Below are 14,705 nucleotides of genomic sequence, written 5' to 3'. Positions count from 1 at the left end.
CTGGACAGATAGTCCAGAGTGTGAGCAGAAACAGATACTCTTCATGACACCTTCTTACTTTGATCCTACAATCCTATTAACCTCAACAAGTAGAAGGAAACATGACTACGGGTCATCCTAGCTCTGTAGAGGACAAGACCAGGTAAGTTTGTACAAATCTCCACTGAACCAAAGCATCTGGCTAAGACCCAAACACCTCATCTGGTCAATTCCTAGCATGGAGTCGAAAGACCAGATCCCAAGGGGCAACACCAACCAAAGTGGAACCTGAGTTTTCCTGTCTCAGTCTCGTATCCACAGCATCTGGCTAGAATTGGACCACACATAAAATAAGTTGAATTCACCTCTATTCAACGTTTCATTAACCAAGTCCCTGATCACACCAAATATGCCGACATTGTTTCCTCCATGGGGAGAGGACACCATCACTTTCTCAAACTGTCACTTCCAAATGTCGAGCCTGGGCCCGACCGAATGTTAGCAAGTTGAAGTTTTACCCCAGTTCTCCTCCAAGCCAATGTAAAGAAGTATGGTAAGAGTTTCACTATTTTAATTACATAAATAGCACTATTTTTAGTTTGCCCTTATAAAATTTTACTTCATACGTTAACCGGTGAAGTTCAAATTCCCAGTCAAACAAAAAGGGCAGGAAACACCATTAGACTGTTATACAAAATATCTGTTACATGCTCTACCGTGGGCAGTACTGGTATGGGAGATTACCGCAGTGTTTCTTAACGTCCCTTGCTTGTGCTCTTTGTGCCAACCTGAATATTCTGCATTAGATCCGCCCTCACACAGTGGCTTAAAAGCTAGCTTTCTAGTAACCATGCCAACCACTCTAATAGGTCATCCATGTAATGTTGGCTATCCCTTCCATTGTGAAGGTAAGAGGGCAGAGACAGTCACCGTCTCTCAGAGCACAGGGAAGATACATGTTTGCGTGAAGCTAGAGAAGTATGTCTGATCAGTACCAGAGAGGTCCTAGTGATTTTGAAAAGAAAGTAATTGTCTCTAGAGAGCGACATCAGAAAGGCTTTCTGCCCTTGGATATGATTAGATTTTAAGAACTGTATAGGAGAAAGTTTCTGGCAGATTATAGTTTATCTTATTACAGTGTTTCATCAAACTGTTCCACTGATTCAGACATTTGGTTTACCTTAGGGTTTTGTTTTGTTTTGTTTGGCAGAACTATAGAAGAAATGGAAAAGAAAAAGAACTGATTTCCTTGGGAATTCCTGGCTGCATTACTATACAAACACCTGAATATAAAGCAACGATGTGTCGACCAGGACCTCAGGTCATAATAAGATGTATTTCTTTGACAGGCCACTTTTTGCTTCCATTGCCAGCCTGATATTCATGACACCTAATAAATCAGAATAGACTACTCTATTTTAAAAGTGACAACCCTCTAAAAAGGAACCCAGAAAGGCTCCATAGAGTGGACACTCTTGTTTCGTGCATTTATTCATTCTAGATTTTTACTGAGCTGCCCTCCGCAGACCTACAGTACATGGTAGATAATTTTCATAATGCTGACTCCAAGATCTGACGGACTGGCTGATTCATCAAGAAAGGATGAAACTGCATTTTTAAAACTGCTTTGGTTCTAAGCATATCTTATTGTTTTCTGGACTTGCTGGATGTAACAAGATATAAATTCTTCAGACTTTAGTAACATTAACCTTAAACAAAGTTAATAAAAATGCTGTCTAAAGGACCTAGTCAAATCATTAATATTATTTAGTGGTATCTATTTGAAAGCTAAAATAATTTTTAGCTTGGATTAAAAAAATCCACATAAAGAAAAGGTTATCCCCAAACTTAATATTAAGATGGAACAATGATTATTTATATCTTTCTATGTAAAATGAAAATAAACTGTAGCAGTGATACGTGGAGGCAACTTCTATAATGTTAAAATTTGTTCCAGAGTAAGGTATGTTATAGAACATATCTTCAGCTTCAGGAAAGAAATAAATGAAAGAAGACACCGAGAAAAAGAAATTTCAAAGACAATACTTAGGGAACTTCAGAGGGTAAAAAGAGAAAGTCATTATGTCACCTTTTTACATAGGCAAGAGCATTTACCACAGATCCAAATAACTGGTTCCATTGAAAAGTCCTGTGGTAATAATAAGATATTCAGAAAAATCCCCTTAAATTTGTAAATTAAACAGACTTCCAAAAATCGATGGATCAAAGATGAAATCACAAAGGAAATTAGAAAATACTTTGAGGATAATGGAAATGATACACTAAAATTTATGGGATGCAGCTAACACAAAGGCTTGAGAAAATTCTGCAGTGCTAAATGGTTATATTAGAATATAAAAAAGATATAAAATCAATGCTCTAAGCTTTCACCTTGAGAAATTAGAAAAAGATCAAATTAAACTGTGGGTAAGTAAATGAAAGGAAGTAATAAAAATAAGAATGGAGATTAATGAATTAGTAAATGGACAAACAATAGACAATCAAAAAGGGCAAATATTTTTTAAAAACAGAGTACTAAAATTGATAATTCCCTCGCAAGACTGATCAAGAAAAAAAGACAGAAAACACAAATGGTAATTTTCAGGAAAAGGAATGGGAACATTACTACAAATCCTACAGGCATTATTAGGATAGTAAGAATATACTGTAATTATAAGTTGAACCATCATAAGATGAAAATCTTCTGTACAATATTTGTATTAGAGTATAAGATACAGTATGATAATCAATAAGCCCAAAAATCTAAATGGTCTAACCTAAAAAAAAAGAATATATTGTAAACAACTTCATGTCATTTCACCTTGTATGAAATGGACAAACTTATCAAAACTGATAGAAGAAGAAATAGAAAATCTAAATAGCCCACATTAGAAACTGTAATTTAAAAAAAACCTTGTAAGAAAGAGAAGTCTAGGTCCAGATGGCTGTACCAGTGAATCTATCAAACATTTACGGAAGAAATAATACCAATACCAAATACTAACACCAATTCCTTCAGCAAATAGAGAATAAGGGTATACTTCTCAACCTGTTTTATAAAGTTAACATAACTTGATACTAAACTTGCCAAAAACACAAGAAAAGAAAATCAGAGACCAACATTCTTCATGTTGAACAACGATGTGAAATTCTTAACAAAACATAAGCAAATATATACAAAGATAATACATCATGACCAACAGGGTTTATATGAGGAAAGCTGGTTTCACATTAGGAAAAAAGTCAATGTCATTCATCACTTTAACAGAATAAAGGAGAAAAACCATCTGATTATCTCACAGGTGCAGAAAAAGAACATTTAATAAAATTCAACACTTCTGCATAATAAAGTTTCTTAGCAAGCCAGGAATAGAATGTAGCAGTTTCAATCTGATAAAGAATATCTATGAAAATCTACAGCTAACATTATACTTCTTGATGAAACATTATATCCTCTTCCTCTAATAATGGAAACAAGGAAGAATGTCTGCTTTTATCATTTCTATGCAGTTTTGTATCTCAAGTCCTAGCTAGTGCAATAAAACAAGAAAAATAAGTAAAAGGCATAAAGGTGCAGTTGCTGTTATTCACAGAAAATATTATTATGCATGTAGAAAACCCTATGGAATTTACCAAAAAAAAAAAAAAAAAGGACCTAATAGAATCAATATGTTATATTTATCAAGGTGATAAGACACAAGTTCGAAACACAAAAATTAACTGTATTTCTATGTTCTGGCAACAACAAATACTTGAAAATAAAAAATTTAAAAATTATACCTGTTACAACAGTATCAAAAACCACAAATACCAAGGAATAAAACTAAGGAAAGATGGGTAAGACCTCCACTACGAACTATACAACGTTGCTGAAAGAAACTTGAGAAGACTTTAATAAATGAGAACTATACCATATTCACAGATCGAAAGATTCAATATAATTAAGATGTCCATTATTCCCAGCAATCACTATAAGAATTCTAGGCTTTTCTGAAGAAACTGACAGAAAATGATTCTAAAATACATAAGGACATGCAAAGGATCTAGAATAGGAAAATAATTTTTTAAAAAAGATCTGAATAGCAAATTAATCTCTTAAGAGGTTACTTAATAATCTTTAAAATATTTTTTGTTTGGAGGGCTTATGCTATATCATTTCAAGACTGTAAAGTAACAGGGCGCCTGGGTGGCTCAGTCGTCGAGCAGCTGCCTTTGGCTCAGGTCAGGGATCCCAGGGTCCTGGGACTGAGCCCGGTGTCGGGCTCCCTGCTCAGCGGGAAGCCTGCTTCTCCCTCTCCCGTTTCCCTTGCTTGTGTTCCCTCTCTGTCAAATAAATAAAATCTTTAAAAAAAGACTATAAAGTTACAGTAATTAGACAAATGTAGTATTGGTATAAGCATAGACAAACAGACCAAGGGAACAGAACAGAATCCAGAAACAGACCTACACATGTACATCACTTGATTTTTGACCAAGGTGCCAAGTCAATTCAATGGAGAAAGGAAAGTCTTTTTAACAAATGGTACTGAAAAATTAGATATTCATCCAAGTCAACTCCTATCTAATTTCATACACACAAATTGAGCTGAATCAGAGACCTGAATATAAAACCTAGAACTGTAAAATTTATAGAAGGAAAATAACTTCACAATTTTGGGTAATGGCAAAGATTACTTGGACAGGATGCAAAAAACAACATAAAAGGAAAAAACTGATACATTGGATTTCATCAAAATTAAAAATTTATGTATCTGATAAAGGACTTGTATCCATAACATATAAAAACAAATCAATAATGGGTAAAAGATTTAAATAAGCAACCAATAAAAGATCTATGAGAAGCCAGTAAGCACATGAAAAGACGCTCATCATCATTAATCAGCAGGGAAATGCAAATTAAAAGCACAGTAAGATACAGTTTATGCTCACTAATGCGCTAAAATCAAAGACTAACATCACCAAATGTTGGCTTGGATATGGAGCAACTGGAACTCTAATACACTGTTGGTAGGAGTGTTAAAAATAATGGTATAACTATCTGGAGAGCTGTTTGGCAGTTACTTATAAACCTGAACATACATTTACCATATGACCCAGGATTTTCATTCTGAGATAATTATCCAATATATATGAAAACATTTATCTACCAAAAGAGTTGCACAAGAAAGCTCTTAGCAAGCTTATTCATACTACTGAAAACTGGAAACAATCTGAATGTCCATCAACAGGAAAGTGGACTAACACATTACAGTGTATTTATACAATGAAGTACCTTATCAATACTCATCAATAACAAGGAAGGAACTATTGAAACAGCAGGAATGTACCTCAAAAACTTCTTGTTGAGTGAAAGAAGCCGAATAAGAAATATGTATCGTATGAGTCCTTGAAAATGAAAGAAAACGAATCTATGGTGATAAATGTCAGAAGAGGTTGCTCAGAGAGGTGAGGGGATTGAGTAGGAAAGGGTACTTTCTGAGAGTCTTGTGGTACAAAGGGGTCTAGGGTACAATTCTCAGCTGGTCCACCAGCTGGAGCTGGACAGCTCCTGCTCTACCACCTTTGTACCCACATCTTCGGTAACTCTTGGGTGAGGGTTGCCCAATGTACTACTGCAATACTGATTATGCAGTAGCATTCTTTTGAAACAGAATATGGAACACAGGGTGTGTATATAATATATATAAAATGTTATCTGTGGTGTGGAAATAAATGAAGATCAGTCAAGTGGGAAAAGCTATTTACTCTGAGCTTGATGAAGGGAGTCAGCCACCATCACATGGGTTTTGCCAGAGACTCAAAGGTAGAGTGGGAAAGCTTTATAGTAGAAAAATGGGAAGGCTTCGGGTGTGCCTTGATTTCAAGGTGGCTGGCACGAGGAAGCTGTAGGTGGGAACGAGAAGCAGGGCATCCTCGGTGATTGATTAGGGGTGCATATTTGGCTTTCTCTGGTGGGTCCTAAGTTGAAAGCAGAAACAAAAATTAGGAAAACTGTCACCTGGTACTCAAGTCCTACCTATCTGGGGCTGGTTGTTATAGAAGTTATTGTTTAGCTTACTGGATTGTCACCAGAGATAGCAATCTGGCTGCCCGCAGGTCTGACTTACAGCAAGCTGGCTGCCTGGCTTGTTTATCATTGACAAGGGGGTTGGTTTCTTGGGCAGGTTGTGAGTGAAAGTCTTATTTTTATATATGGTCTGGTCATTGTCTGAACACGGAGTCTCTCAGTATTCATCAGATCTGATCGATTAATGGAGAGACAAGGAGCAAACATATATTAGTCACTGTTAACTGCCTAGGATGATATAAACTAAAACTGCTTATAAAGAACATTACTGAAAAGTGCTAAGCACTCAGCGCTAAGATAGTAGTATCCAGAGAAAAATAAATCTGTACTAAAAAAGTCTAATCTGTTAAAACCAGGGCATACAGGAATCCAAGATGGATGTAGTCCTTGAAATCCTTCTTCCCTAGGTGAAGTTTTGAAAGCTGGCACTGAAAGCCCAGGCTATTGTTTCTTTCTTTTCAACGTTTACAACATTGAGATGAAATGCACATAACATAAAATTCACCATTTTAACCGTTTCAAAGTGTGCGATTCAGTGGCTTGTGGTATACTTACAATGTATTCCGGGATATTTTCACCATACCGAAGAAAAACACAGTACCTGTTAGCAGCCAATGCCAATCCTCACCTCTACCTAGCCCCTTGCAACCAATAATCTGTTTTCTGTCTTTACAGAGTTGCCTCTTCTAGACATTTCACATAAATGGAATCATATATTATGTGCACCTTTGTGCCTGGCTTCTTTTGCTGAGCATGCTTTCAAAGTTTATTCATGCTGTAGCACAGAGCAATACTTCATTCCCTTTTATGGCTGAATAATATTACATAATAGGGATGTGTCACATTTTATTTAACCATCTCTCCGTTGATGGGCAGTTGGGTTGTTTCCACTTTTTGGCTATTATGAATAATGATTTTATGAATATTCATGTACAAGTTTTTGTGCGAACACCTGTTTTCAGTTCTACCTAGGAGTAGAATTGCTGGATCAAATGGTAACTCTGTGTTTACTTTTTTGAGGAACTGCCACTGTTCTCCAAAGTGGTCGCACCATTTTACATTCCCCATCCGGGTTGATGGCTATTGTTTCTTGTGTCAGATTATAGCCAGCCAGAGGGAAGGAAAGCTGGAGTAGACTCTCCGGCGTACAACAGCATCAGAGGCGCCCTTCCTCCAGAATCTGCTTGGGAGATATGTCTCTGTTATTGGCTCAGCTGCTCAATTCTTTTCACCTGGGGGGGAGGGAGAGGGCTTCTTCCTCCAACCATGCTGAGACCCAAGGACCAGAGGAAAGATCGCATACTCTTTCCCTTCCCCTTCACTATCTCTTCAGGTCATTTTTTATTCCTGTAAGTGGAGGTGTTTATTTCTTTTGTTTGTTTTGTTTTTCTTTGCTGGGGAGGAAAGAGAAGAATTAACAACGTTTTAAAGGCAGGAGCTTCTGCCTTTTTAGAATTCGGCCTCTAAGGAGCTTTCATGTAAAACAGAGGAAGCCACTGAGACCCTTAATTACATTCTTTGAAAGTTAAACTCAGTACAAATTTGTTCCGTTTCTCTCAACCCAAAAGCAAAGTTTATTAGGACATTTGGCCACGGACTTCCAACCTCCAACATTGCAGCTGTCCTTCTCAAAGAGATATCCTACAACACCTGCAGGTGGCGGATTTGCCCACATTTCTACAGATCTGCCCAAGGAAGCTCAACTAAATTGCTTTCCCACGGAGATGCATGAATGGAAATTTATCAAGCAGTTACCTTTCTTCGAACTAAAATTTAGAGCATTTCAGAAGTAGCTTTAGAACCTAGCCATTTGTTTCCTGTTCAAACCTTTCTCAAATTTTTGTAGTAATCCGCTTTAAAATAATTGCACAATAATTTCTTCTTCTCAGACAAAGGTTCTTTAGGATTTTAGAAGGAATGCAACCCTCGCCAAGTCAAGCAATTCAGGAGAAATCCTAATGTTTACTTCTCAGAGAAATAAATGGAAATTAGCTTTCTGAACACCAAGAATGGGCCAAATAATATGCTTCATGGTTTATAAATGTTATTACATTTAATCTTTACAACAGCCCTATAGCACAGGTCCTTTTGTCGTTTTTTTGCAGATAAGGAAATGGGCTTAGAGAGGTGACATTAATTTCCCAGGATCACATCAGTAAATAAACTGAAGAACTCGGGCTTCAGAGTTGGTGTAGTGCACTGGTTACTGGCCGGTGCTCTGGAGTCAGACTGCCTGAGTTCAAGCCCTAACCCTACCACTTACTGTGTGATGTTGGGCAAGTCACTTTATTCTCTATGCCTTGGTTTCCTCCTCAGTGAAATGCACACGAGAGTAATATCTATCAGCTGTGAGCATTAAATGAGATAATGCTTGTTATTTGCAAGCTAGTGCAACAGGATTTCTGAGTTACTTGTGAATTTTGGATTTGTCAGCAGCACCTGCTTTCTCTATGAGTGATGAGATTCTCACCTACTTTTCCAGCTTAGAGATGAAGACATGGAACAGTCCCCTCATCCTCTGCTTCAGCAAAAAGCAAAAATGAAAATTCCTAAACTATTGAAAAATAATCACCAATCATAACAGTAATTAATGAACAGGTGAAATAGTTTCTGGTGGAACTCTAATGAGGTGATGTCTGGATATCTTTTTTTCCACAGAGAATATTAGATTTTTTTCTTCTTTTTTTTTTTCAGATTTATTTGAGAGAGAAAGAGTGCATGCACAAGCAGGGAGAGGGGCAGAGGGAGAGGGAGAGAAGCAGACTCCCTGCTGAGCGTGGAGCAGGATCTCAGCATCCTGAGATCATGACCCAAACTGAAATCAAGAGTCAGATGCCTAACCGATCAACTGAGCCACCCAGGCGCCCTGAGAATATTCTATTTCTTGACTTGAGTCTCAGGAAAAAATACAGATGTGGCACAGCTTCAGCATCAATACTGTGTGAGACCAGCTTGTGGGCCTCAGCAGCTCCTACTCAACTCCACAAAGCATGAGCATACGATGGAAGCACTCTAGTGGTTCAGGTGACGGCAAGTGAATCCACTGGAGACACATCCCAAGTGTTTTGAATTGCTACATCCCAGCCTAAAGCAGTATTCGCTGCTCTTCTGGCCTGGGCTGCATATAACATTAGTAATCTATTGCCTCCTCCTAAGATAAATGATAAATGTTTTTCCCACTTCCCAAAGAAGCTAATATTCAAACAGCCAGGAAGGTCTCTTTATCATCAGGAAGACCCTGGTTCAAGCTCCATTTCCACAAGTCACTAAGGCTCTGAACCTCACCTGTTAAGAGGATAAAATCACCTACCGAACACAATGGATTTGTGTTCGGTATATACAAGAAATTAAATGAGATCATGCATATAAAGTGCTTAGCATAACTATAGCAAGAACCCAATATATGGTGGCTATAATTATTATTTCTGTTGTAGAAAACTGTAAATAACAGAAAAGCGTAAGGAAGAAAAAAAGTCACTTATAATTTCCCCTCCCAAAGCCAACTACTGTTAACTTCTAGTCGGTCATCCTTTTCTGCATGTAGTCTGTCTTTCTACAGATCTGATATCACACCACACAAACTCTATGCAGTCTGGGTTTGTTTTGTTTTGTCTTTTTGGCCTATTAGTATAACTTACATATATTGCCACACCATTAATAGCTAGAAAGTGCTTCTTTATGGCTTCTAATGAAATAGCTTTTCCTAGTTATGAAGCCTTTGGGAATGAAATAGCCCCGCCTACCTCATTTCCTGCCACTCTGGGATCTGCCCTCCTGGCCTTGGGAATCCTCAAATCTGTCACCATCATTGCTTGGGACCACTGCGATGAATCCTCTAAGCGCTTATAGGCGTTGAGTGTGCAGGCCCCCCGAAACCCAAAGGCAGCACTCCGTAGGCTACACGGTAAGGCGGTGCAGACAGCCTTACTTCCACAGCCATCTGCTCAACTGCCTCTCAAATTTTTTCCCCCACACATTATAACAGAAGCTGCAGAAAAACCCAAAAACAAAACCTGCAAACGTGCTCATCTGCCTTCAGCTGAAGTTCAATCTCCTCCTTCCTGGATACCTTTTAATACCTTCTTTTCAAAGAAGAAGCAAGATCTATTATTTGGCTGAAGTATTTAAAAAACCAGCCAGAATATCAAAATTTGATTTGGTTCTTAATATTTGAGTTGCCTACACTGTGCTGACCCACCCCTCATACTCTATTGATATCATCTCCTGCTTTTCCAGAGAATATAACTGTCTAATTATGGAGCCTAAATATTTACCTCTACATGTAGAATTAGGGACAATCAAAAATTATATTTAAAATAGAGATAATCATCTATAACATTTATTTTGCCCAACTATCTGGTTGTGGGGGGGATTTTGGAACCACTGTTTGTTATTATTACGGGTATTATAGTTGATATTAAAGAAACAGTTTTCCAGGAGAAAAACGGCCATGTGACTAAACAGAGAAGGCATTAAAATTCACTGAGAGAAGACTGACTTTTCCCTAAGACTGGCTCTATCAACAATGAGCTGCGTGACCTCAAGGAGCCCAAATTTTCTGAGCCCTACTTCCCCATCTCAAAAACAGGGATAATGCTCTCCACTTGGTCAGCCTTACAGAAATTCTTATTCAGAGCAAGTTAAATAATGAATGTAAAAGTAACCTGTAGCTTGTAAAACGCTAAACAAACACATGTGTGCGTGTGTATGGGGTATTTTGCTATTAAATAAAAAGGCAGGAGAGAAAAGACAATGTCAAACACATCCTAACTGCACTTTGAATTTTTATCTGTACAGTCAACAACTGTCCTGAAATGTTAAAAACAGATCATTGTGAATAAGTCCATCCTTGACTGTCCAGTTTTCCTCCACACATGCATCATGCTAATTAGAGGACCGGCTGTCTTCGTGCTGTGTTAGAGGAAACTGAAGTGTGAGAACAAAACGGACTGGCATGCTATCTCAAGGAGCTTATGCCAGCTACGGAAGGACTGAGGGAAGTTAAGGGTTAGAGGTACGGAGGATTAGGATCGCTGAGGTTATAAGAATTTGAAACGACAAAAAAAAGGTATAAACAGCTTAGAATTTAAAGGAATGTTAAGAGATGGCTTTTCCCAAAGAGGGGAGCCATTATCCAAATCCCTAGACAAGTGATTTTATGAAGCTATTATATGCAGCTCCTCCAGAGCCTGACATTTGATTACATTTAAAATTCATCTTTCGCTTCCCTTTTCCTTCCTCCCCCATACACCATGTGTTCTTGCCCCAACCTCCCACTTTTCCCTCCTTCGATTTATTTCCATTTCAATCCCTTTTGAATGTCTAGCTCCAGTTCTGCACTGGCTTCCCTAACCTCTCTTTGCCTGGCTCTCCCTGGTGCACAGCTCCCACCCGTAGCACCAGGTGTCCACGTTCCTCTTTGGAAAAATCACACCTCATTCTTACAGAGGAGACTTGGAAAATTATTGAGCTGTATCGTTGTTGTTATTGTTGTTAACAGAAAGATAAGAGCTTTAAATTCCAGGCTGTTTCCCTATGAGGAGAGGACGTGGGAGGGAGAGAAGCAATGGTAGTTCCAAACCGGCTCAGACTTGGTCATTGGTGGTGGCAGGATGCCATTCTCATTCCATCCGGGCGTGGCCAGAAGCATTCAGTCAAAGCAGGTGGGGAGAGGGAAACAGGTAGGCTGATAAAGACTTGCAAAGATGGACAGAAAGAAAAAGAGGTAAAATAAAGCAAAGAGATGATGGGGTAGGGCAGTAGAAACAAGGAAGAAGGTGCGGTGGGGGGAAGAGAGCAGGGATTAAAGTGAAAGGGAAACCAAGGAGGGGCTGAAGAGAGGAACAGAAACAAACCAGGAGGGAGAAGACAGAAGGGATCGGGGTGGTGGGGACGAGACGTGAGAGTAGGGGACAGAGCGTGGGAGCCAGAGGCCGGCCGGAGAGGAGAGAGGAGGGCGCGGGAGAGACTGCCATGCCTAGCCTCGGTCTATGTGTTTACTTCCTTACACTGTCATCGGTAGCTGCCTTATCTATTTTCACCTCTGGCAGGAGCCGCCCGCCGATGTGGGAGCCAGGGCCGCCGATGAGGGACACCACGCCGTTGCAGTCGACGGTGCTGTTGCGCTTGACGCTGCGCCGCAGGCTGGGGAAGATGCGCGACGAGCGGCTGCCCTGGCTGTAGCCGCTGTAGCCGCTGTAGCTGCTGCGGCGCTCGCGGGCCCGGATCGGGATGAAGAGCGAGTCCCGGCGGCCCTCGCTCTCCTCCACCGTGCTGTGCTCGTCGTCCGCGAACTCGTTCTCCGAGCCCGGGTCGCGGAACCGCCCGGGGCCCCTGAAGCTGAAGATGCTGCTTTTGCTGTTGTGCCGGGAGAGGAACGGGGAGCCCGGGATGCTGAGCAGTGACTGCAGGGGCAGGGAGACAGAGAAGGACAGAGAGACAGGCATGAGACTCGAGGCGGACCCCACACAGGCTGCGCAAAGTCTGTGTGCCTCCCCTTCCTGGCCCCCGCCTTGCGTTTCTTGCATCAGAACACAAGTATTCCCAGAAAGCACTTCTGGATGTTGGGTTCGTAGTACTACTCAGCACCCATCAGCACTCACTTCTTGCCCCATAGCCTTGGGATGCATCGGTCTTTGACCAGCTGACCATACAAAAATTCTCCTCACTGTTCACCCATGCACTGCAACGATGCTTTTACCTCGAGCTCTATGTAGCTAACCCACCAGGAAACACATCGGTGTGTCTATTTCTCATTACCATGAGCTCACATGAAGTGTGCCTTTCATTTACTCAAGATAGACTCATGCCACACTTGGCAAAAAGGAGAGAAGGCTGAAGTGTTCTATCACTTGCTAATTCTCTCGATGAGTACATGCCCTGGAGGTAAGTCCTATGCCAACAGCGGTCTTAAAGTATTTTTTGTTCAGTTGAATATCATGTATGGTCCCTCCTATTCCATTTTAAAGTCAACATTTTTTAAATCAAAAGTTTATTTAAAAAAAAAAGATTTTATTTAAGAGAGAGTGCACAGCAAGACAGAAAGAGAGAGAGAGCATGAGGAGGGGTGGGAGGAAGGGTAGGGAGAGGGTGAAGTGGACTCCCCACTGAGCAGGGAGCAGGGAGCCTGATTTGAGCTAGATCCTAGGACCCTGGGATCATGCCCTGAGCCGAAGGCTGATGCTTAATGGAGTAAGCCACCCAGGCGCCCCCATCAAAAGTTTAAATATTTGTAAATTACATAATTCCCAGTACCATTTATTTATTTATTTAGGTTCCACGTGCAGTGTGGAGCCCAACTCTGGGCTTGAACTCACAACCCTGAGATCAAGACCCGAGCTGAGATCAAGAGTCAGACACTTAACCAACTGAGCCACCCAGGTGCTCCCTGCACTGACATTTTGTTATTATTATTATTTAGATTTTATTTATTTGAGAGAGCAAGCAAGAGAGAGCATGAGCAGAGTGAGGGGCAGAGGCAGAAGCAGACTCCCCGCTGAACAGGGAGCCCAATGAGGGTTTCAGTCTCACTTCCGGGACTCCAGGATCATGACCTGAGCAGAAGGCAGACACTCAAGGGACTGAGCCACCCAGGCGCCCCTGCAGTGACATGTTAAAATAAAACTTTTATTTATCACTTACAAATTTTTTCTCATTTCTTTTTCTCTTTCAACTCATATTTCCAATTCCACATTCCCTAGAGAATTGTATGCTAATGTATATTTTTATGCTTTACTGTATTTTACTGATCACTTTTGATCAACAATTTTCTTCAACAAAAAGTTATAAATAAACTGTACTTAAAATTTAAAAAAATTTCCTGTGACCATGAGTCTCTAAGAATTTTTAAAAATTCTCTTGGATTGATTTTTTATTATAATTCTTATTAATAAAATTGATCAAGATATACACATATAGTATACATTTATAAGCAATTACTAAGCTTAAAAAGAAAATTTTATTATTATTATTTAAGATTATATTTATATAATTAATATATATTATTTAAGATTTTATTTATTTATTTGACAGAGAGAGACAGCCAGAGATAGAGACAGCCAGCGAGAGAGGGAACACAAGCAGGGGGAGTGGGAGAGGAAGAAGCAGGCTCCCAGCGGAGCAGGGAGCCCGATGCGGGGCTTGATCCCAGGACCTTGGGATCATGCCCTGAGCTGAAGGCTTAACGACTGAGCCACCCAGGCGCCCCTAAAAAGAAAATTTTATTAAAACGTATCTCTTAATGAGTTTTTTTCCTATTGGTGTTTTTGGTGATGAAATATTTGTAGACAGTATTATTTATTACTAGAATCAAACACGGCTCTACATCAATTCTCCCTTCCCTATCTAATATGGATTTTAAATGCTGAGAAACCTTATTCACATAAATAGTATCTTGGAACAGAAGAATTTGGCTATAGCAATCTCACTCAATTTTTTAATTTCCTTTCAAATTCTATACCAGAATCACATAGTAAGCTATCAGCAAAATTTATCCTAATGATCTATTGGTTGACAATCAAATCAGGTAGTCTTTCAACTTTATTGAAAGCAAAGAACTATAAACCACCCAACTTGCCAAATGATTTGTTACCTAGCTTTTAGAAGTATTCCATTTCTTGATTTCTGAGGATGTCAAAAAGGTTTCATTTTTATTTACTAA

The 14,705-nt window shown here is 39.6% G+C and overlaps 1 protein-coding gene across 12 annotated transcripts in view; it reads right to left on the bottom strand.

Annotated features, from left to right (window-relative positions):
- Positions 1–14,705, bottom strand: part of SCN8A (sodium voltage-gated channel alpha subunit 8) — a 176,529-nt gene that overhangs the window by 52,644 nt on the left and 109,180 nt on the right. For 8 of the 12 annotated variants that reach the window (XM_087855848.1, XM_087855856.1, XM_087855849.1 and 5 more), the window contains one exon: positions 12,055–12,450. In XM_087855848.1, coding sequence (XP_087711974.1) covers positions 12,055–12,450 — 396 coding nt within the window. The remainder of the gene's footprint in view (positions 1–12,054; positions 12,451–14,705) is intronic. The other 4 variants (XM_087855851.1, XM_087855854.1, XM_087855850.1 and 1 more) reach the window with 1 other exon arrangement.

Source organism: Ursus americanus, chromosome 25 (assembly GCF_024610735.1).
Source record: "Ursus americanus isolate L20-20 chromosome 25, mUrsAme1.1.p, whole genome shotgun sequence".
Taxonomy (NCBI): domain Eukaryota; kingdom Metazoa; phylum Chordata; class Mammalia; order Carnivora; family Ursidae; genus Ursus; species Ursus americanus.
Note: the sequence above shows the minus strand (reverse complement) of the source record. Positions and strands in the feature narration are given on the sequence as shown.